Here is a 26,094-nt window from a genome sequence, read left to right on the forward strand (position 1 = left end):
TGATAATCGAAAGAGAAAGGAAACTTTTATCGTGAAGGTAATGCTTCTCATTTCTGTTCATTTTCATTAATTGGAAGATTCTAAGTTCGTGGATAAATTTAGTTCAACTCTCTGATTTTCTTTTGGATTGTGAAACGTTTTTGTTTTCTCATTTTCTTCTGTGACAAAACTCGAATTGGATAATATTAAGTGAACTCTTTTAAGCTGAGGATTGTTTCCCATTCTTCCCTTAGACTTTTGAATGAAAAACGGTTATTCGTTGGACTAATAAATTGCTGATTTATGTTCGTTGCAGCTTTTTTACGTATAGTGGAAGGGAATGAGATCAAACAGTATTGGGAATAGTATGGAAGGTGTCGGAGGGTTACCACCACCACCACCGCAATCTCATATATCGGAATCAATGCATCAAACATCGGCACCACTTCGTCATGGAATGGGTCCATTGAACGCTTTAGGGGAATCGCATTCTTACAATTATCAGGATAAATCAGGAAATTTTCTTCAAGGTAAACGATTCATGGGCTTTGATTCAAGTAAGTTTTATTTAACAATTAACTGTTCTATTGGAAAAACAAACAATTAATCAAGAAAACAATTCATCAAATCTGATCGTTCAAAAGTCAATTCAGGTAAATTGATGTAAAATTGTTGACACAGTATTTTATATAATTTCTGACTCAGGAAAAAGTTCACTCAAATAGATTTGAAATCCATGATGATAATGAAGATAAATTGATTGAGTTGATGGAGAAAATTTTCACCGCAACAATTAACTTGATTACTTTTAGCTATTCTATTGCATCTTGATGGAAAGTTATTTTTAGAATCTACAGTTTGATGTTTTCATTTAATTTCAAACCAATTTAAGTGAATAAAATATTAGCGATTGAACTTTAATTAATCAACTCAAATCAACTAATTAATTAAGATTGATTTCTAGTTCTAATAACAGGTAACCATAACCACGATTAACTTTAATTAAGAGTAAATATTCAAGTCTAGGATTTGCGAATCAAGTCAATCAGAATTTTTTTAATTCCTCTCTTTTTCCTGTTCAGTTTAATTCCCATTTCAAATTGACTGTTAATCATTAATTGTTTTCACTAAACCAATAAATCTTGGTTGATCCAGTTGATCGATTCAAGTTGATTGCTTATCAATCGTTATGTTTGATTTTTATAGTTATTAAATCCATCCAAGTCTCGAAATGATGATCATTGAGTTGTAACAGTTCATCTCTTTAAGATGTTCATAATAATCTGAAGATGAAGATGAAGATGAAGATGATCACATGTATCTCTAGTTAGATGAATTTCATGGTTCAAAATGATTTGGAAAAAAATTGACTTTCGAGATTGGAAATTAAAGGATAAAGGTGAAGATGATCAACTTTCATTGATGTGACAGAATGTTGTTGATCATCATCATCTTTTCTTCCTCTTCGTTCGGGTAATAATAAACCATCGATATTTCATTTTGAAAGAAAAAAAAGAAGAAAAAATGAATTCGAAAAAACTTATTTGTTATTGATTGGTGAACCAAATAAAAACGATGATGATGATTAGGAAGTGAGATGATGGCCCTATGGCTATAAGCTTTTCCAGGTTACAGTTTTGTCAGAAAATTACTAACTCCAAGTTGGAAACAGTGGGAATGCTGTGATTTTTTTCAGGTCAAATTGATTGTTGTTGTGAAAGAGGAAATGAAAGAAACATATAAAAGGAAGGAAAGAGAGAGAAGAAGAAAAAAGTTCTAAGTGAATAATGGTGATATTGATGATGCCGATGACGAAGGGGCAGTAAAAATTGTTCTTCTAAATTGACCACTTTTCTAACCATGGAAAAGCCCAAGTTACTCAGGATACTCTCTAATATCCTCTTCCATTCCTGCTCTCCCCATTCATTTCTCTCTCAGGGTGAGAAAGTGTTTGTGCTTAGTTTGCTGGAAAAAAATCGATAATCATCTGACTCTCTCAGAGTGAGAATACCTAGAAAAGATGATTGATAAAAACGCGAAGGTTTATTTTCAATCTAACTTTTCATCTCTTTTTCTTTTCTCTATTTTTTTCCTCTTCCTCTTCTCTCTTTCATCATCGTTACCATTCTTGGTCGTGATCATCATTTTCATCTTTCATCTTAATCACCAAAATAATATGAATGAGATTCTCTTCTTCGTTTAAATCAGATTCGAATATTTTGGTTAACGGAATTTTCGGAATTCATCTTTCTTCAATTCTCTCAATCTGAGTTCCATGTTTATCTCAACTAATAGTAATTTCCACTGACATAAACATTCTGTTTTCTCTCGATTTCTTTTCTCTCTCTGTTCTTACTTTCTTCTTTTTCGTTCTTTCGTTTTTGGTTCATGTGCAGAATCTCGAAGACTTGAGATAATATTTGAACATTTGAGAACAAAAGATGTATGAACTAGAATACAAAATGATCTTAAACATTCTTCATATGAAAGAGAAAAAAATTCTTGATTCTGTCAGATGATGATAATACTTCATTTTTTATATTTTCTTTTTCACTCCCAACACTGCAACACCCCACCACCACCACCGCTACCATCATCATCATCATCTTATCCTAATCTCTCCACCAGAAGATAAGTATCATGATACTAACGATCATTCATTGTATTATCATAACAATTTTCTGATTCTTTAGTTTTATTATTATTAAGAAAGAAAACAAAATCATGAAATTTCACCATCGAAATTATTTCAACATGATGGCAGGAATTTCACATTTTATCACATAGTGATATTCTCAGAATTATGTATGGGTGGGAAATTCGAGGGAGAAGAACGGAAAAGGGAAAAAGTTAACACCTTGGAGTCAGAAAAATTTCTCCAAATTCGAATAGACTTTTTTTCCTCTTTTACACCAAATCAATTTTCACTCCCACTGTTCAAGTGTTTGAACATGGAACAGAATTTGACAATTTATATCATCATAATTTCATCATCGCCAGATGAGTAAAATTTATAAGAGAGGATGAGAAATGAAGGTGATTGAAAAATAATATAAACCAGATACAGAGGAAATGTTGAGTTGGATGGAAAAGATTGGTGATTCATCTGAATAATCACAAGTCCAGAAACAGAATTTTTCACAAATGTGAGATATATTGAACTGAATTCTGTCAAACCTGAGTACATCTCTGAATTATTCTTGTACTTTTATGATAGATCAAGCAACCAATCGGTTGAAAAACAATATTTGCGATTATATTGAACAGAGACAAATATAACATTTTAGATGAGGAAAATCAAGAAAGAGATTTGATCATTTCCCCTGGAAGTTTTCCCTGTAAAAACAACAATAATTCTGGAAATCTCTTGGAAAATAAGGAAAACAAATGCACAGATTCTGTAATTCATGTTACCTCAAGGCAAAAGAATTGAGAGATTCTCTTTGTAAAGAAATTGTAGTTTTCTTATATCTGGAAGTTATCATGTAAAAAGTCAAAGAAAAACAAAGTTTAGTGACTTTGTGAGCAGTTCAAATGAAATCGCAGGAAATTTTAACGATATATTAATGAATATGAATTTTTTCCTATTATTTTATCATCTTACATTTAATTGTATTCATCTGGGAAAAAAAATCTCCTTGTATTTATCATGAACATGATGATATTTTATCATGAATAGTAATAATAATTTTAAGTTTTTTCTCTCCTCTTTTTCTCTCTCTTCCTCATTCATATAAATATCAGTGTGTTCAGGGATATTGAAAGATAACATGAACAAACTGAACTATACTTGAATCTTCATGAAGATAATTTGATGTAGGTTTCATCTTTGATTCTCGAGAGTAAATTGTTACTATTAGAGGAAACAAAAATTGGATATATTATGGAGGAGAAAGAGAGAGAAATGAAGATGATCATGAGGCATGGAAAGAAGCTAAAATAAAGGAAGTGGAAGATAACTGTTAAGTTTGATGATAATATTATCATCCTCATGTACATTTGATAATAATAATACTTAGTCTCATTAGTCTGTGAAACTATTCAATTAGTTGGGAAACACATTCAACTGTTAAATTGTGCACCATTTATCCTCAAGGTATATTCAACATTTACACTAAATAACAGTTATTATCATTGTAATTTGTATTCATTGTTGTTGATCAATAATCACGACCCAAGTGAGAGTGTCAATGTTGATCAGAGCTTTTTTTTATCTACATCTTATTCATTTCCATAGGTTTTCAAGTAACACTTAAGATTTACCAATATTTTCATTGGTATCATGATGATACTCAGCACATGTGAATTGTTATCTTACTTTTTCAGGGTAAATATGAATTTCTTTGCCTGGTTCTGGATTTTTTCAAAGAAACTTTTATTCACCTGAGATGTGAATTTAGTTTTTTCACTTACGAAAGATTCATTTTAGAAAATTGTGAATTTTTTTCTTTACCATTTTCTGTGTTCTTTTCTGTGTTCCCATTGATAACTCTTAAGCTTCAGGGCGATTCCATATTCACATTTGATTCTAGCATTTGGATCATAAAATGTTGATGAAGAAAAAAAAACATCTACTCTATTATTTACATTGTATTCCCACATGAATTAGTGTTACATTAGGTTGAGCATGATGAATATTCCATATTTGAGAGATTCCATTTTTTCTGATTTCTATGATTTTCTGAAAGCCACAATGTGACACATTTTTGTGGCTAACATGATGTTGATGATGATGAAGGATATTCATTTGTTTCATCATATTGGAATCATACATTATCAATGGAAGGCATAACTACCCTTCAATAGGCTGTCACCTTTATTGAGATCATTCAGCTTGTCAGAATTTTATCCTTCAACCTTAGGAATCTGTTGGAAAAGTGTTATCGTCAACTTTGATTATGAAAATAAGTCAACAGCTAAATGAATGATTGAAAAGGTTATCAGTTAATGAGAACGAGATTTTTTCCCTTCATTCATATCGATTCCCGATTTGATTAAACTTCATTTTCCATGGTGCCTGAGTGTCAATGTTTTCTCATGATAAAAATGTCGAGCTCATTATTTCATCAAATGTAAAATGGTTGATTTTTGTGCTCTTTCAGATTAATTACCTGAGCCTTTAGTTTCTCCGCCATTATTATGATATTATTATTACTCAAAATGAACAAGATAGAATGAACTTTTTTCTTCTTCTTTTTCTTCATCATCAAATTTTCTGTTAATCTTTCGGTGATTTATTTAACATTCTCATTAGCTAATGTAATAAGAGATTACTCCGAATTCATTTTGTGAATAATTATCTTTTGCATTGGATATTGGGATTTATCATCATGTTGATCAACTGAGTGAAATCTGCTCACAGGGTATTCTTAGTATTCAATGAGAGTCTCATAACATCAGAATTATATTAAATTGTAATGATAATCTGATAGTAATGAAAAAAAAGGTAAAATACTAGAAATTTAATCTCAAGTTATTATTCAGTTGAATTGAATTTGATGAAGAAAAAAACAAGCTGAATGTTTTATCATGACTCATGTATATATTAATACATGAATTTACACCAGGATTGAATTGAGTTGGTATCTATTGAATATTACTTATCATGATGAAGATGATTATTTGTTCATATGAGTTGATTATCATACGATAGTTATCATGAAAATTTATTTACATTTGACATTGAACATAATAAATGTTGTTGATCTGATGATATTACACCAATAGTATAAATTGAATATCAATTTGAGTAGTTCAATTATCTCGTCACCATCAACTATCATTGATAGATTTTTATATGTATAAATTATTCTGAATCAAGTTAGGAAATTATCAATCCTCTGAACAATTGAGTAAAAAACTTTTGTAGTTGCTACATGATTGTTAACCCAATGTCATGATAAGTTTGACAGGGACAAGATTTCAAAGTAAATCTATTTCCCTTTTAATGTATAGTAGCTAGAAAAATAATTTGCGACTGAATTTAAATATTTCATCTGAAAGGAGAAGCAGAAAAAAAAAGTTTCCTCAATTGAATCATCATGAAAATTGAGAGAAGATTCTCAAAGACAGAGATAAAAAAATAGCAAATGATTCCCCTGATTTCGTCTCATGATAATGTTACAATAACCAAATGAAAAGGTTGAAATGAATTGATTGAGTTTTATTGTGTCATTGGTGATTGAAGTGGGGTGGGTTTGCTTAACAAAGAGATTCCCATGAAAGGTTTCAGAATTGATTTCACATGAGAAATGATATTCAACCTTGAACATTCAGAACTTTCTCCTCCCCTCATAATATCATAATATTTTTACCCTTTTTGGAAATTGAGTTATCTCTTACAAATGATCCAACAATACAATCAAATTTAATTGTCAATTTAAAGTCAACAATTGAAATTGTAGATAAACTTTTATTTTTTTTCTATTAATATTGATCAGCTGATGGAAAACCATTTTTTTCCTTCTTACCAATCACATTAAAAGAAACACCAAAATACAACATCAACATAAGAAGATGAAAAGATAATAATAAGTTTGAGCAAGAAAAGAGTTCAATATACCTGAATTTTCATGATACAAACCATGGAATAGAATGAGAATTTCTGGTGAGAAGAAAATTTTTCTTTCTTTTTTTTCTTCAAATAGTAAAAAGCTTTTTCTCTCTTCTTTCACCTTCTCTCTACATTGTGATTTATCTTCTTTTCCTTTGTTTTTTTCTTCTTCTTCATGATTATCCTGAACATGATGAATCCAAAGAAGAAAGAATAGATTCTCACATTTCTTTTTTTCTCTCCAGGTAAATCCCAAGCCATTTAACATAAAGAATCTTTTTCTGGCTCTTAACTTGAGTTCTATTCAATTCTACCATTTTCTTGTATTCTCATAATCATCATCCTTATCATCTTCATCTTCTCCTCCTTCGTCATCATCATCATCTTCAAGTGAGACCCATTAACCTGACTAACTGAAGAGAATGGAACATTTTCTTTTCTTCTTCTTCTTCGCTCTCGCATCTTCATTTCTCCTCAGAGTCTTAAGAACAGGTTAGACTATTGAATGTCTTTTGTCATCCACAGCATCTGTATAATCAGTATTATGATGAAGATGATAAACAACAACACCAACATTATAGCATGAAAATATATCATAAACATGGAAATAGTTAATAACAGAAATTTAAGTTTCGTCTTCGTCAATTATTTAGTTCAACTAATAAAATAGCAAACAAATAAAGATGAGAACATTTTCCTCGTCAGAATATTCAGCATTCACTGTTTTCCATTCCATTCATATCTATTATTATGATAATATCTAACACTTTCTCTCTCACCTTTCTCTTATTATCATTATATTATCATCATTTTTTTTGGATGGAAATCAATGATGAGAGAAAATGAAATATTCATCTTCTATTTAACCAGCATTCATAAACAAGAATCGAGTTCAGATCATTATCTTTATTAGTTTTTGCGTCTTTAACATCTAATGAAAGTTCAATAATACTCATGGTAATCATTTGGAACTCAAAATTAATCAGATTTTCTGGTTTTAGTTTTATTTTTACTTCTGTTCACATTAGCATAACTGATGAAATTGAATTCAAATGATTGATTAATTTGAAACTCTTTCCTTTACTTGAAACCAGAATGTTTTTAATCAACAGCTTCCAGAATACATGGAAAATAATCTTCAATTTCAAACAGAATGTTATTAATTCAAATACGAAGCTTGAAACTCTAATGAGAAAAGATCTTTTTTTCTAGTAGAAATTCTTATTATACTAAAATGATAATAATCTCTGTTAAGTTCTGAACATTTAGTTCATGGGTTGTCAAAGAATTAAATATTAACGAAAAATGTATTTTTATTCGTAATTCAGAAAATTCGTATTACATGTATAATAATAGAAACGATAACAATAACAAATGGCAACGAAATTTTCATCTGATTCTAAATTCTAAAGAGAACTTTTTTATTTCTCTGTAATAAGAATTTTAAAATGAAAAAATTTATCATTCGAAGTGAAAAAAAATTCCAAATTCAAATCTGATAAGTTACTTGATAGAATACTAGTAATGTAAACCATGTATATATTGAAGTTCGTTGGTTGATCCATCATATTGAACTCATTTTCTGTAGAACTCTGAATCTTATCATGATATCGATCAGAGAAAATTTTCTGCAAAAATGTTCTATGCTTTTAATCTGAATACTTCTAAAGAAAAGGACAAAGTTCTCTGATTTAACACGTTTAATATGAAAAAAAAATCGAAACAAAAGATTGCACTTATCGGGAATTTTGTCCAGTTACTTGAGGGAATTTAAGAAGAAAGAAAAGAAGCTTAATTTCTTCCAATGAAAAGAAATATTTTTCCCAACCTTCTTTTCCTTCATATTATCAGAATTAACATTACGAATTATATAATGAACGAAATGCAGAGAAAACCTCACACAGGGAATGGATGAAATAATAATCAGAATGAGAATCAGAATTAGAGGTTTTCTCTTTTTCATCAAACTAATACAAGTATAATAAAAGTAACTCCTGAAGACTGAATCACTCGGCGGATATAAGGCTTTATTCAAACCGGAACCAGGGAAAGATCTGATAACCTCAGTCAATTGTAACAATTTTTACCTTTTTCTTGTGTATTGATAATAATGATCATAGTAATCATAATGAGTATGAAATTATGGCTTATATCATTATCATGGTTCTGAATTGTACAATAAACTTCTGAGAACTGGGGAAAGAATTATTTTTTTCTCTCCTCTTGCCATGGGAAAAAAAGAAAACGAGGATTTCCTTTTTTTGGTGGTAAAATTTTTTTCTCACATGATGAATTTACTTTTCTATCTTTTATTTCATTTTTTCCGTAATCAACTTCCATGATAATCATACATATAATTCTGGACATAAAAAGGAGAAAAATAAATATGAAAATGTCATGGAATCAGAGTTACCAGGTCATGTCAAGTATTGGAAGTGAATATAAAGATGATGAAAGGAAGGGAAGGAAAATGTTACCAATAGTTTTCTGAACTGGAGTCATGATGAATCTATTTTCTGCTTTTTTTTGTTCGACATGCAAATTCAAGATTTATTCACAGTAAGAATCAGTTCAGTTGAACTTTTGGTAATCATGATAAATATAAGAAAGTTCATCTTGGATCTTTGATTTATCCACACCAATCATGATGTGATATCATGATGGTTACATCAAAAGGTAACCCAAAACTAGAGGTTGATGTTTTTCTTTGTGTTAGTTGTCTCATAATCAAATGATGTCAAACTTTTCTGACCATTTTTGGTCTTCTTGCTGACCAGTGACCAATTTATTTGATTGATCAGTTTAAAAGATGGCAGCCACTTGACAGAAAATAATAGTGGCTAAGAGAAAGAATAAAAAAATATGAGAGAAAGATAGGGTGAAAAAGAATTTCCAACCTTATCATCATTATCATCTTGAAACATTCTTCGTTTATTTGGGAAATAGAAGACGAAAAGGTCGAATAATTCATCCTCATCATCTTGCTCATCATTTTCTGTCAACTCGACGGTTGAAATCTATTCGAAAGCCAAGAACCAAGAGTATCCAGAGAGAGAGAAAGTGAGAGAGGTTTGTTTTTCTTGTCATCCTTTTATCATCTTCATCTTTCTTTCTTAGTCTCTTTCTCGCCACTTTAATCTTTATCTTCATCATCTTCTATCCACATAAAGCTCTTATTTCAAGTTTGGTAACCTGACAATCACTTTCCATGTTACTGTATTATATCAATGGTTCATGGTGGTGGATGAATCAGGGCGGAGGGTTGAGTAGGGTGGATAGTTTTTTTTACTAAAAGTAAATATTATATGTACAATTGTTATGTGATAATAATTTTATGATGAACAAGACAAACTATTTTTTGACAGTTAAGCCTCAAAGGGATAAGGATGTTAAATGTGATGACGATAATCATCCACATCTTCATCACTTTCTCTTGTTATCTTGAGGTTTTTACGCTGTAAGTGTGTTGATAATTCATTGTGAGAATATATATCACAACTCATGCTACTTATTTACTTGTTTATCATGAAAATGTCTCTCTGAACATGAAAGTTTCACCTTTCAAACAATAACATCATGTTAGTCTAACAACTATCATGACGATTGCCTTACAAATTGATCAAATATCTTGACTCGCAAGACTTTTATCTTGTTCAATATAATCATCATTATCTTTGTTATTTACATGAAGCATTTCCTTTAGAATATCATTTTACCCTGAAAGATATTTCACAATAAAGGAAACATTGGATTCGTTTTTCTTTTCATTTACCTTTCATCTCATTCCATGATAGCTTCAGGTCTTTTGAGAGATCTATTTGAACATTGGTTTATGGTCAAAGTCGAGAAAAGGTAATACAACACCTTTTCGAACTTCTGTCGGGAATCATTAGTATGAACTTTAATTTAATAGATGAACTAATATGTTTCATGAAAGCGAGAGAAATTTAATCATCATCTTCAGAACTTTCAGTTTGATATCACTAAAGATAAGCTGAAGCTTCCTAGTCGATATAATAAAATTCTGTTAATAACAATACCAATTCCGTTTTGAGATTAAATCACCAAGGTAACCAAAATATTCAGAATATGGTGTAATATTATATTCCCCCATTGAAACCATGGTACATGAGAAAACTCATCTTCACAACAGAATATGAATAAATTACCCATCATTATCTTCAATGAACATTGAAAGTAATATATTTGTTTTGATTTCAACAATCATAATGGTGAAAAGAATAAACAAAAAATCAAATTTAACAAAAATTCTGATTTTCTTATTCTTTTGAATTTTATTTTTCATAAGTTTGTATGAAAGAGAAGGAAGAAAAATTATTCCATGAATATAAAAGATGAAAAAGAGAAAACGAAATCATAAAGCACTTGAAAGAGAGAGAGAGAGATGTCTGTATTTGTTTCGGCCATTTTATTACTCAGCAACGAGAAGAAATGAAAAATTCCAATATGATCTTATTCAGAACTATTAATGTTCCGAGTTAACAAATGTTCATATCCATCATTCTGATGCTAATGATGATAAGAAAAGCTCAACATCCTTTTTGCATAATCAAAATAATGGGTGAAAGTTATAAAACAAAATCTTCACCTTCCCACTTCCTCCACCCATTTTTCCTCCTTCATCATCTATAGTCCATCTTTATCATCATCGTCTTCATCTTTCTCCACCTCAATATCATCACTCAAAATAATCAGAATAATAAACAATGCAAACAGATAGAAAGAAAAAAAACATTTCGATGAGTCTGAGCAGCCTAAGGAACTACATCTCAATTTGCCATGATGATGATGAGAGTAAAAGATGAAGATGAAAAACCATCATCAGTCTTGATCATCATCACTGAGATTACAGAATTTTCTTCTTCTTTTTCTTCTTAATCAATGTGTTTACTTTGTTAAATTACATTAACCTTTGTTTTCTATCGAAGGTTTGAAAATGAATCAGATCATGAAACTTTTTTTAAACTCGAGCAAACTCACAAAGTCGAGAGAAAGATTCTTGATTCTCATTCGGGGGAAAGTCACTGAATTTACCATGAAAGTTTCTCTGTTCAATGAAATTCAGTGTGATCTTTATCACTATCACCGTGAAAGAAAAACGGACACATTAACCTTTGACCTGGATATTCACAAGGTGAATTTATTATTAACTCAGGAAATATCAAAAACTGAACATGAAATGTTTACCCATCAAAAAAAACAGTTATAAGTGTGAATTACATTGAAAATTGTGTTGATCATCTTGATGATCAGTCAAAGGCAATGGCGGATATTTTATAATCATAATAATAGGAATCAACGAGAAAAAAATGTAACTTGATTGATGATAATTTTCATGGCTCATAGGGTTATGTGTATGTCACTTGATCAATATTATTATTATATTATCATGATAATAATACTTGTTCAATGATATTATTCAGTGTTTCAATGTTTCTCTTAGGCCTGAGACTTTGAAATAGAATAGGGAAAAAAATATTCCGCCAAAATGGTTGATAAGTTTGAATTGAGTTCCTCGGTGTAACATGCTGGATGTTGGTTCTTTCTTTATCGTCGAAAAGTTCAGGGAGGCAAATTCTCCTCTCGTAAACTTTCATCAGGGCGAACATGGAAAAGAGAATGAAAAAAAAATTCCTAACTGAACATGAATTCCCTGAACGAGAATCAAGCTCATTAGTATCGATCCTGTGCTATTTTTACACATCCCCTGAATCATGATGATAATGGTGATGATTATGTGTTATTATTTTTTCATATTTCATTAGCAATTGTTTATTATATCATCAATTATTATATAATACTATCAATACTAATATCTTGTTACATTGTTTTAAATATTTATCATGACAATGATCAGAATTATCATCAACTTTTTCAATATGAATAATCAATAAAAATCATGTTTCTACATTCAAGCTTGATTGTTTCTCATGTTTCTTGTGATTCAGTTCAATTGTTTCTCCTTCTTTCCTCTCAATTGAATATTTATTTCTTTCTCTGAACTTTACTGAACCTCATTAATCTTCAGGATGAATTCAATTGGATCTCTTTCAAATCCGATAATCTTAATTGAAGAAATTAACTCTCATTAGATTTATTTATATGTAAGCCTTGATGATAATGGTGATGGTGATGTTGAAGATTCACCAAAAAGGTGTGAGCATGATAATATCACAGAAAAAGGTTAAAGACAAAGATAAATTCATGATGATGATAAAAGGATGGATACAATAGATGAATATTGTTTGGGCGTGGATAATATTGTTGTCCACAATTTTACTTAATGGTGCTTTTCCCCTGATCTATCATCATGATCATCGTTATCATGATGATGATTGTTAATCATTTAGAGACTGAGTAATAATATACAAGGATAACAGTGAAAATATATTATATCAAATGATGAAAAATAAAAGGTTTCTTTAGTTTTTTGGTGAGCCTTTGATTTATTGTTTTATTACTGTTCAAGTTGTGTTACTGGTTGGTTAAAATCAGAGGAAGATGAGAGAGTAAGAGAGGGAAGGAGAGAGTAAGATTGCTGAATCTGATTGTGATCCAGAATTTTGGGTGACTCTATCATGACATGAAAAACTGTTCATGGTTCACGAAAGAAGAAGAAGATGAAGATGATGATGATGATGAGAAAGAAATGCGAGAAAAATAAGAGAAAACGTTTATCTCTCGATTTTCTCCCGCCCTCATGATTCTCAGAACTTTTCAAGCTTCTGTTTTGCGAAATATTCTGAAAAAAAAAGATATTCCATCATTTGCAAAAAGTTTCTCTTCCATTTCATGATGATGATGATGATGATGATACTTAGATACACCATGAAGGAAGGATAATGACTGGTAAAGAATTGATCTTAAATGTTATCCTAATCATAATCATCAACAAATCATGTGTAAATTTTCAAACTAAAAAATGAACCAATAAGTTCATCACCATCATTTCATGATAACAGGGATGTGTCAACCCTCCTGCACCCACTTTCCACTTTCTGTTTCTCTTTCTTTTCTCATCTTTATCGATTTTTCCACCTTCAATTGTAAAAAGAAACTATTTTGTTATTTTCATCTTTTCAGTCTTATTTTGGTTCTCTCATCTTCCATTACATCCCAAGTCTTTATACTCCTTCCTTATCATGCTCACCATCAGAACTTTCACCCACCCCCTCCTCCTTCTTTATCTTCATCTTCCTTTTTTCTCTCATCATCATCATCATCATCATTTTATTTCTCTTTGTTTCGCCTTTTTCTTGTCTTTATTTTTCTTCTTTAAATGTTACAATAAAAAATTTCGAACTTGAAGATAACTTTGTTTATCATCATTCTCATCATCATCTTAGCTTCTTAGCCTCTATCATCATGATCATTCCTCTTTCTCTGTTTATTATCCATCATCACTTCCTCCTTCTCATCTTCCTCCTCTTTTCTTTGAATAAAATGGCTAAAAAGTTTGTTCGCTATTCAGAAAAATCTGAAAGCATACTTATCATTATTAACCATGAATTCTTATCAATCAGAATCAGAATCATCTCTCCTTCATGGAGAACCCAAAGTTTTCTCATGAATCTCTAGCTGAGAAAAAAAATTGTTAACTTATGAATTCTGAGATTTTGATCAGAAAAAAAAGTTTGTTTTCCTTTCACCATCATGATGATATTTTTTGTTCATTCTCCTACATATAAATACATTTACCTCCCTGACACACTTTCATCATCATATCCTCATCTTCATGATAATACATGAGGAAAAAAACAGCATCAAAAATAAGATGTACCCTGAATCAAGTTAACCATGAAAATGAACAAGGAAAACCTTGGAACCTCTGACAATTTCATCTAAACTGTTTTCAATTAACAACATGGAACAATTTTGATTACAATATAATCAACTGCCATCATCATTAATTGATTGACTATTGATTATCAACCGATCAACACTAACAATCTAACAACAATATAAAAGATAATTAATCGTTCATTACCGATTAATTAATCTAAAACTCAATCTGAGGGCAAAGCAAAAATTGGTTAAACAATTTAACCTCATCAAGTTACAAATAACAATCAGTTAGTTAGTTAATTGTCAATTAATTATCACTTCACTATTATCATGATGATGACAACAATTTAGCTGAGTAAATATTAATAGTATTCAACTAGTATTAAATATAATTTATTCATCTCTATGATTAGAGAATTGAATTGAATATTAACCAGGAAAGAAAATTTTCATTCTAAATTCAGGAAAAGGGAGAAAAATGAAAATTTCTGGTTTTCCATGATGATGAAATTGAACAATATTCTCATAATGGTTACAATTAATTTGAATTTGATTGTTATCTTGTCAACAGAATGAATTGGAATTAAATTTAATTCAGTTGCAATATTAACTTTTAACGTGATTTTTTTTGTCATCTAACGATCAACAAAAAAAAACTAAGTTTTCTTAATTGTCATCGATTCTGGTGATTTAATTTCATCTTGGTTGTTAATCACAATATCAACAAGATGATTCTGAAATTTAATTATGAATACATGGTGTTCAAATTGTGAGAATTGTTTATCCTTTTTGTCAACAATTTATTTCAATTCAATTCTGACAATCAAATGATTTGTACTATTCCATGATTATTATTTGATCAGTTTCTCAAGACTCTTGAAAGATCCTCAACTATTCATTCATCATCTTGTCATCCTTATCATCTTAGTAGATAATTTATCCTCTTTTGTTTTTTCTATTCTCTCATCATCCTTATCTTCATCAAATTATTTTTTCGACTTAATGTAATGTTTGTATTCTGTGACCAGAACAATATGATAATCTTACTCAGGTTTATCTTTTTCATCATCATCATATTAATAGTTATACAAAATATCTCAAATTTCAGAAGGAAAAAAACAATGAGAGAGTATCATCATCATCAGATGATGAGAATGAGAATGAGAATGGAGAAGATGAGAAGTTTTTTCTCGTTCTCTTATTTTTTCTTCTTCTTCTTCTTTGATCATTTCGAGTAATTTTTTTTTCTCTTCTCTTTCGTTTCTCGTTCGAATTCACTAGTTTTTTTCCCTCTTTTTCTTTCATTTTTCTTCCTTTTCTGTTTCTGAGTCTTATCATGTCAACTATATCTTAATAACAGGAAAAAGTTTTCGAAGGAAAAATGATAAAGAATATTATTATTTCTCTTTCTTTTTCTCTTTCCTTCTCTTCATAATCATCATCATCATCAACTAACAAAGTCTCAGATGATATCAACTTTACTTTTAGCTTTTAGCTTAACTCTCTCACTCACTCCCTCCCTTTTGTTGTCATCATGATGATTATGATAATGGTGATAATAGTAATTTCTGTGATGATAAAGATGAAAACTCTTATATTATCATTTTTCTCTTTCTTTTTCACTCTGTTTTCTTATTCTTTTTCCTTAGTTGACCAATCGGTCTCTTCTGTCGAGTCAGTGTAAATAAATAGGTTATTATGGGTTCAATGATTGATCCAATTAGATTTACTTAGTGAACCAGAGGGGGGAATGAGTATGATGATGATAATATTGATGATGACGAAAGTGAGCATGATGATTATCATTCAGTGAGGCAAACAAATTTAGGCTTTTATTTGGCCACAAAAGTCAACATAATCACTGTAAACCGATATTAAGCTAAAGCTGAAACTTCATCTTAATCTTTATCTTTTGTTTTCATTGATAATGACACCGGTGAGCTTCAGGGTGGTGGTGGTGGTGTTGAAGATGGAGATTTAATTGAACTGGTTAAGCTATTAACAGGAAGAAAAACAATAAACTGTATTTATCATCATAATAATGATGACAGTTAATAGTTATTTCTTAATGCGTCTTAACCATCTTTCATCATCATCATCTTCTCTCATCTTCATCCCTTCATCATCATTAACAGTAATTCACACACTTAAAGACATCATATTAATACACACTAATCTTTTTAAGAAGATAAAGATGATCAGGATGATATTGATCATTCAATCAAATTGTTTAATGAGTTAATCAGTTGAGTCTAATTTCCGTCTAATCAAAATCTCATCCGATCTCAAATTCAGATTCAGATTAAGTTCTGAGCCTCTTTTTTTCATATCTGTAGCTTGAAATAATTGCTTTCGCTTCAGTGATGATGATGACGACGATGATGAAGATGAAGATGATGAGGTGATGATGAGAATGAGGTGGGGTTGATGTGAAAAATGAGAAGTTTTGACAAAGAGGAAAAAAAATGTCATCAAAGTTAATATTATTAACTTAATAGTAACTTGAAGGCAAAGTGGTGACAATGATGAAGAAAAAGAAAGTAACTTTAATTAGAAAAAAATTTTACTCTGTTAATTACAATCAAGTTAATTTAATAATCATTGTAGTTTCTTATGGCTTATGGTTAGTCTTCAATTAATGATCAACTAATTTTCAGTTGCATTTCATGTTTGCCTAATTTTTTTTTCTTGCTTCTTCATCATCATTATGATGATGACAAATTACAGTTGACTTGTGCTGATGAAGAAGATACCAGATGATAAACCAGGATGATGATGGAGGTAAAATGTCAAGACTTTAAGTCACGATATGTTGACATGAAAATGTTCATTCTAAGTAACATTTACCTTAGATTTTTGCATCTTTCATTTGATTTTATCACTGATTCTCTTTAAGCATTTACCTGTTCCCATTTATCTCACTTAAATCATTACCGTCAGAATTTTGACTCAGTTTAATTTAATTTGGAAGAAAAATTATCTCTCATTTCTATTTCTCTTTCATTTACATTCATAATTAAATATTGATTAGAAAAGTTTTTTCTCCTTCAACATTGTCACTTTTTGTCACCATAATCAACTTGAGTTACTTTCCATCAACATCATCAGTTGATTCTCAATTTAATACTGAGTTTCATTTCATATCCGAAATTGACTTGATAAGCTAAGCAAAAAATAGCTCATGCAAATACTTACGATATACTTTACCTTTAAATCAGAACTTTTTTTTATCGTTCTAACTCAATCAAGTTAAGCGATCTTTTTATCACATAATCAATGGGACGATAATGGTGATATTGAAGAGGATTCCAGGGAAAATAGAGTTGACAAAGTTTTCTGATGAAATCCCAATTGGAATCGAAAGTGAAACTTGATATAACATTTTAAATGTTTTAAAATTTCAAGTTTTCTTCATTCTCAGAATCCTTGTTAACGTAGATCTATTTAAATACCTGAATCAGCAAGAAAACAGATGATTATAAAATCCCCTGAAATCCCTGATACTGAATCATCACCTTCATGAGTAAAATAAATAAACCATAGACTGTAATCATGACTGTATATTCATTGATTGGTTTCAATTTAAATCCAATAATAGATAGTTAATATTACAATTAACATTACTCATACTCACTATGGCTTAGAATTCAAGATTAGGGATGAAATTTAATCAAAGAATCGGAAAAATAATCAAGATGATTACATGAGTTTTTCAAATGGATCATAATGAGTTGATAGTGAAAAAGATTAGGATCAGTGATTCACCTTAAATTCAAGTATCATGTTCCCTGTTAACTTTACCATGATAATCAACGTGGAAAATTGGAAAATTTAAATTGGAAATCATTTTTCTCTCTTTCATCCAACATCAACAATGAAAACCACTGGTTCCAAGTATTCAGTTAATGGTCCACCTGAGTATCTGCTATTGATCAAGTTCAATAAGGTGAAGTTATTATAATATCAGATAAATGGTAATTTCTTGGCTTGTGTCTATTACTTTCAACATACAATCATGATAATCATGAGTCTGATAATGTTATTAACAAGGAAATAAGAGATTTAATGGAGTATCATCGTCAATCCTTATCCTTATTCTCATCATCATCATCATTATCTTCATTGATTATTTTTTATCTTCTCTATCATCATCGGAATGAGCCTCAGAGATGAACATGAACATTACATGTATTGATGAAGGGAAAAAAATGTTACACTTCAGGATTCTTAATGAGTGTCACTTATTCCAAGAGAGATTAGTTTCAAACAGGAATAACCATTTCAACCTTTACCTTCATCATGATGATGATGATCATCATCATGATTATCAGAGTCTTGAGATATTTTCTGATTGGCTATCAAATTAATGTCCTCAATGTCGCCATATTGACTCTGGTTCATTATTGATAACATGAAGTGATAAGAATAAGGGAAAAGTGTCACAAAAAAAACTAAAGATTCCTAATGATTCTGAGTATTATCATGATAAATATCAAATTTTTCAGTATCAACATTTTTAGAGGAACTTTTTTCAACTAGAAACTTTGTTTCTTCATTCAGTAAATGAAGTAATTAATGTTCAATATCTTGATGATCAAAAGTTAATCTTGATTGATTTATATAAATCTTATTTACTTGCTCATCTAATCTGATAATAAATTTTGCACCTAATCAACTGGACATTAGATAATCTCCTTTTTTCATATTAGTTGTAACAATGTATTAACTTGATTGTTATCAGTTGATTGTCATTCGCAAGTTCTAAGATGATAATCAAAAGTTACGATTCGATGGCAAAAACAAATTTTCCTCTTCCATCATTAATAATTGCTTGATAATTATGATACATTAATCACTTTTTTGGGACTCACCAATAAAGTAGATTAATCATCTCCTTATCAAAAATGTTTCCTAGTGATTTTAAGTGATTAACTGAATTGTTGCAATCACAATTCAAGTCAATCAAGAAACAATTTAATGATAATATTGAGAAAAAAATAATATAAACACAATTGTGTTTGAAGATTGATTGATTTACAAAGTAATGTCATTCAAATTGATCAAGTAACATCATTAAAATCAACGGGAATGATTAAATTGGTTTAATTTGTTGACCTTTCGACTATAAGTATAAATGAACAAGCAACAATTAAATTGATTGGACACAATTTAGTGATTAATTTAGTTTTTGTTGGTTGATTAGAAGACAACAAAGTTCAAGACTCGTTGGATTCACTTTGAATTGATTACTTTTTCTGGTTTCCTGACTGATTAACTGATTAATTGTTGGAATCTCATTTAAGTTCACAGTGTTAATTACCTTTAACAGCTACAGAAAACACAATTAACTTTTACTTTGATTTCAAAATTACAATTTACTAATCAACTGAAAAGTAAATTAATTTTAATCTTAAAAATGTTTGATACAAACAATTTGATCAAATCAATTGATTGACAGATGAACAAATTAGTTTAAGCTTTTTGTATCCACTCAATTTGATTGTAACTATTGGTAATCAACAATTCAAACTTTCAAATTGATTAGTGTCAATTATCAGGTTTCCATCGTCAAGTTAATTGATAATATTGATAAAATGTCAGGACAATTGACTAAAGAATCAGAAACCCAATGATGATCAATTTGAATTTGATTGGTATTAATATTAATGTGAACCATTAACGTTAATTGTTACCGTTAATAATAGAAATCAAGACATTTATATGTAGATTTATTTATCATTTACTGATCATAATTAGTGATTTCAATTGTTTTGTTTATATTAAACTATTTCCGTAAATTGTTGGTAAGATAATTATTACAAATTAACTGTAAATTTGTTGCCAACAATTTGATTATGATAAATGATTTTGATTAATAATGATTATCATGTTTTTCCTGAATAAAAATCTGAAACAAATAATGATTTACAATATAAGGTCAGCATTTTTTGGGAGTGAAAATTTAACTGATTAAAGTTAAATATTAATAACAATTATCTAATGATGAAAAGTTATCTAGATTAAATTAACAATTAGAATGATAAATTTTTCATCTTTCTTTCATCATCATCAATTTCAATGATTCACTAACAGCAAATTTCATTGTTCTTTGTCATGGTTCAGCTAATTATCATGATGATTATTATTATTATTTCTCATGTTTTGTTGTTGGCATGAAAAAAAAGTTCTGATTCTAGATTCAGATAATAACGATAATGATGATGATGAATGAGATAATTCATTTGTATTATCTAATTTTGAATAGTAATTGTTATTACCATGTAATTATCATCAATTTGTGAATTTCAATTTTTCCTTCCATAGAAATGGAAAACAATAACAATGAGATAAGGTCACTTTCTTTCTGAATGTTATCGAGTTAATCTGATAATGATCATGTTCATGCTTCATGGGTCAAATCGATATTCACTTTTTTTCCTGGAAACGAAGAGAAAAAAAAACTTCTCACCTTTAGAACGTATTTTTTGCCTTGTTCGAAACAAATTTCGAACTCTAATTTTGACACTAATAGTAGTTCTCTCTCAGTGTCCCTCCCATTCATGATAATGATGAATGTGACAACAAAAAATGTAGATTGAAATTGATTGATTAGATTTCATCGAATTGAATGAAATTTGAACAAAGTACAAAAAACGTGAGAGATGAAATTGAATTGCTAAAAGGGAATTGATTATGATAACATTGAATTTACTTTGAAAACTAATAGAACTTTTTTTCCATCGAACTTACTCTTTAGAAAGTTTTCTTCTTTTCTTTCGGATTTTCGAACAAAAAAATTTCAAATTCTCCATTTGTGTTACTTTTTCTTTCTTTCTTTTTCTTTCTTCATTATTTTATCCTGAATTTCTGAGGTAATAAAAAACTATCTGTTCAAAAGTGTTCATTCAATTGGTTCATTCAAATGAATATTGAATCACGATTATTATTATGATGACGATGATTATCATTTGGATGACCAATGTCCGCATGGATACACTTCTTATAATGATAATTTTTAAAAATACTGAACAGTATTGATAATGTCTACTGATCAGGAAGGGAAAGGAATAAAAATAAAATGGTAACTCGATGAGAAAAAAAGTTCTTAATTTAGATAACCTTTTAAATTGAGTATAACAAGCAATTGAATGATTATGAACAACTTTCATCTTATCATCAAGAATCATCATGCTTTTCATCCCTTATCCTCCATGTCACCATGAAGATAAGTCTCCTTCATCCTCATCTTTAGATTTGTTTCCTAAGTAATTCAATTATCAGGTTATTCGGGTTTTCCTAATATCAGAAAATATCATGGAAATAGAAACCTCAGAATAAGATGAATTCAGTGGTTGGAATATCTTGGTAAGAAAAGAATCATGAAATGATATTATCGGTGTAAATTCATTTTATTGCTCTTTTGTAGATCGATAAATATCATGGATTATCCGTTCCAATTGGAATTAAATTATCAACCAGTTTCGAATCATTTCTTAATCCTTTCTTAGATAAATTTTCTTCTTCTTAACAATCATTTAAATTGGAGTTTAACTAATCCACTGATTAGCATTTCAATTGACAATTTGTTCAACTTGATCTTTAAAAAGGCTCAATGTATTAACTAAAACAATTTAATCTAAATTGTCATTAGATTACAACCAATTTGATTAACTAATTTCATTTCAAAATCTAGAGTTGATTTCGTTCACAAATCATTTAAGTTTTCCCATGTCCACTTGAGCTTTAACATTGTTCAACTTATTGTCACATTAATTGTGATTTAGTTTAATTGTCCATCACAATTTAACTTTTCTTTCAACTCAATTAGGTTGATTTGATGACCAAATTGAAAGAATAAATTGTTCAGAATCAAATCAATAAAGAGAAGGAAAGAAAAATAGTAAAAATCATTTTCCATTGATTCATAAAGAAAACTTTCCAACTTGTGATCATTGTAACAATTAAGTTGATTGCAACTCGATTACCATAATTATATTAACATTCACAATTTAATCTTTTAGTTTCGTGATATGCTAATCAATGATTGAATTTTTCTCTTCTTCCATTGGTCAATATAAAGATCGATTGATTCAATTGTTTGTTTTGTTTTCGTTTTTTAATTTTCGCAATTAGTACTAATCTTAATTTTCTCATTTCAACAGCAAATGTTATCGAGGATCCAGCTTATTGTGCTTATTCACTCAAACTCATCTCTGTGATACTTATAATTACAAGTTTACCATTTTCCTTATTCTTCTGCATTAAGGTAAAGTATAAGCACTTTGGTCATTCCTAGTAAGAGATATCATTGTCCATTCACTTGAAGACAATATTGATTTACTTTTATTGTATTTACACACATGATTTAATATCTTTAATAATCTATCTCATTAATCCAATATTTCTGTTTTTATTGTCTTTCTCTCTCTCTCTCTCATTCACTTTTTTAGGTTGTCCAAGAATATGAAAGAGCAGTTATTTTCCGGTTAGGTCGTTTGGTAACCGGTGGTGCTCGAGGACCTGGTATTTTCTTCATCATTCCTTGTATTGATACTTATTCTAAGGTTGACCTAAGGACAGTTTCATTTGATGTTCCTCCTCAAGAGGTATTATTATCATCAATCTCATCTTCTTTCTCTCTTTCTCTCTTCCTAACATCTTACATATCCTCAATATCATCATCTTCTAACATAGTCATCATCATCATCATTGTCATTGTCATCCTTATCCTCGTCCTCATTATTATTATTATATCTTTTCTTATTTCTGCTTTTTTCCTTTTCTAACTTGTAACTACAATTTCATATCATATATTACATGTGAAAAGGAGTAGAGAGCAAGTTGGGGGAAAAAGTATAAAATAAAAGCTTTATACGGTTGAGGAAACGGAAAACTACCATCTTCTAGTATATAATTGAGGAAGGGAAGACAAACGTTGAAGAAATAAGGATGGACACCATGAAGGAGAAAGGAGAAGATGAAGATGACAAGAGAAAGAGATCAATAAACATCCATGAGTATTCATCTGAAAAAAAGTAAAAAGATGTAAGAGAGAGAGAGACCATAGTAAAAGAGGGAGAAGGAGAAACAAGGAAAACCTTTACTATTATTTATTATTACTTTTCATCATCATTATTATTACGATAATACATACACACACATATATATATATGTACATGTAGACTGATGAGTTACTTACTCCTTTTCCGTTTTTAGTAAAAATGTTGGGAGTAAAGGTAACGGTAAACGAGAGAGAGAAACGATAATAATCATTGTGGGTTGTCTTGGATCGTATTCACTGAGAGATAATCATTGAAGGATAAATATAAGAGATCAGTTTGATAACAAGAGAAATGTAACAAATCATTGGTAAAATCCCTTACAATCAACTTTACCTTTTCTTCATCTTCCTCCTTCTTCATCTTCATCTCCATCATCATTATCATCATTCTATTTCTTCTCATTTTCTTCTTGACCATTGATATAAAATGTTTATATTGAACCAACATTAGAAAATAGTAATACATGTAGAGTATATTTTTCATGATCGAAAAGCTTTTCCTTGATTTGATGGATCCTTTTAACCGTCTCACTCTCTCACTGTTATTACAACTTGACCATTAACTTGACCGTATCAAATGTATAAACATTTCATTTTAGCCTTTAAATTGCTCCCCATCTCTCTCTCTCTTACCTGATTGTTGTAATAATAACGATGATGATAATGATGATAGGAAAAGCTTTACAAGGTTCACTTGATTAGGGATAAACATCACCCCAAAACTGATTATTCCGTTTTCTTGATTACAATCTAATTAACTCAACCAGAAATCATTGTTTCTTTTCGTCCTCATCCTTTTTCTTATTGTTATTGTTTCTTTCCTACTTATTATTAGTATTATATTGTTATTATTATAACATTGGTTATAATCAACTGAGTAAGCAAAACAATTTATTGATTAACATTTTGATTGATTGATTGAATGTAACCAACTTGTTTGTAATAACATACAAACATATGATAATACTGATGATTATGATAAATCAATGGTGATAATGAGCAAAAGTTATCCAAGTTTAACAAATTAATTAAATGAAAACAGGAAGAAACAAAACACAACAATTAATTATTATCAGAACCACAACAATTTAATTCAAATCAGGTTAAAATGTTTTCCTTTTTCATTGTCAACATGATATTTACTTTGCAACCTTAATGATAATCATCTCATTGTTTTCTCCTTGTTGTGAATTATAATTAGTTGATTGTTTATCTGATAATTATTATGTTACTTCATTCCCTGTGTTCATTGTCTGATTTACATTAAATATAATTAAACAACAAAGTTGATTGTTGTTGTTTCTCTAATTTGTTATTCACTTTATAGTTATCAATGTGTATTCATGATTATCATGAATGCTTTTATTATTATTTCATTAATTCAATAGACTTTGTGAATATAATTGAATTACATGATTATTTACTTGTCTATTTGATTTTTATTTGTTTCAATCATTGACAATTGATCAAATTGAAAAGATAATTGAAATCAATTGAATTGGTGATTAATTAGCGTTTTCTCTGATTTTTTTTGTTCCTTCTCTCTGATTAGATTTTATCAAAAGATTCTGTAACTGTGGCTGTCGATGCTGTTGTTTATTTCCGGATCAGCAATGCGATCGCCTCAGTTTCCAATGTTGAAGATTACGCGAGATCAACACGACTTTTGGCCGCAACAACGCTGAGAAATGTTCTGGGTACTAAAAATTTATCAGAAATTTTATCCGAACGAGAATCAATTAGTCACATGATACAATCGAGTTTGGATGAAGCAACTGATTCATGGGGAGTTAAAGTGGAAAGAGTTGAAATGTAATTATTGATCTGATTTCGAAAAAAAAAATATCCAATCGAATTTCAATTTCGATTCAATTTGAGATTTTAAAATGGAATTTTCTCTTTTTTCTTAAACAGTAAGGATGTTCGTTTACCTGTTCAACTGCAACGTGCTATGGCCGCTGAGGCTGAAGCTGCACGAGAAGCTCGTGCCAAAGTGATTGCTGCTGAAGGTGAACAACGAGCATCTCGAGCATTAAAAGAAGCTGCTGAAGTAATTGCCGATTCTCCTGCAGCATTACAATTGCGATATCTGCAAACTCTTAATTCAATAGCAGCGGAAAAAAATTCAACCATCGTTTTCCCCGTTCCTATGGAGCTGTTCAGAGGGTTCGTGGTTGACACCGATCATAAGCATAGTTCCCATCGGCATCATTCCAATCAGGAGACAATTGATTTTGGTTCAAACGATGATGAGATTCTTGAAGGACGAGGATTGGAAAGTGAATGACAACTAAGGTTGGCCTCGAATAGATTAAATCATCGTCATAATCAATCAACTAATCAACCAGAATTCAATATGGGTCATGCATTAAGAAGATTCTCTCTGGCCCTTCCGATTTTTCAACCTCGTCGACTTGTACCAACAACATTTTCGACTAAACTAAACAATTAATATACACAAATCGCCATCAATCAATTAATTTTAAGAAAATCATCTTAATCAAAACGCATTTACAAAAAGAAAATCATTTCTATTACAATTACCAAGACTCTTCTCGTTGATTGTTTGATCGATTAACATTCCCCCCAAAGGTTAATGGTGGACAATTGATTTTTTTGTTGTCACTGTTGTTTGTTTGATCTTAAGTGATAATTAATCACAGGGCCAATAATAAATTGATTCCAATTATGTAAA

The 26,094-nt window shown here is 29.8% G+C and overlaps 1 protein-coding gene across 1 annotated transcript; it reads left to right on the forward strand.

Annotated features, from left to right (window-relative positions):
• Window positions 1-26,094, forward strand: LOC128394327 (band 7 protein AGAP004871-like). Its single transcript, XM_053354650.1, has 5 exons — window positions 1-536; window positions 22,501-22,604; window positions 22,789-22,944; window positions 24,952-25,211; window positions 25,314-26,094. The coding sequence occupies exons 1-5, from the start codon at window positions 320-322 to the stop codon at window positions 25,684-25,686; spliced, it is 1,110 nt and encodes a 369-aa protein (XP_053210625.1). The 5' UTR covers window positions 1-319; the 3' UTR covers window positions 25,687-26,094.

The sequence above is a fragment of the Panonychus citri genome, unplaced genomic scaffold (genome assembly GCF_014898815.1).
Source record: "Panonychus citri isolate SS breed McGregor unplaced genomic scaffold, ASM1489881v1 Contig00020, whole genome shotgun sequence".
NCBI lineage: Eukaryota > Metazoa > Arthropoda > Arachnida > Trombidiformes > Tetranychidae > Panonychus > Panonychus citri.

Excerpts from the sequence above, each read along its gene's own strand:
- LOC128394327 (XM_053354650.1), top strand. The coding sequence starts at position 320 with ATGAGATCAAACAGTATTGGGAATAGTATGGAAGGTGTCGGAGGGTTA. Across the intron at positions 22,605-22,788 it reads CCTTATTCTTCTGCATTAAG|GTTGTCCAAGAATATGAAAG; the intron begins GTAAAGTATAAG and ends TCACTTTTTTAG. Across the intron at positions 22,945-24,951 it reads TTGATGTTCCTCCTCAAGAG|ATTTTATCAAAAGATTCTGT; the intron begins GTATTATTATCA and ends CTCTCTGATTAG.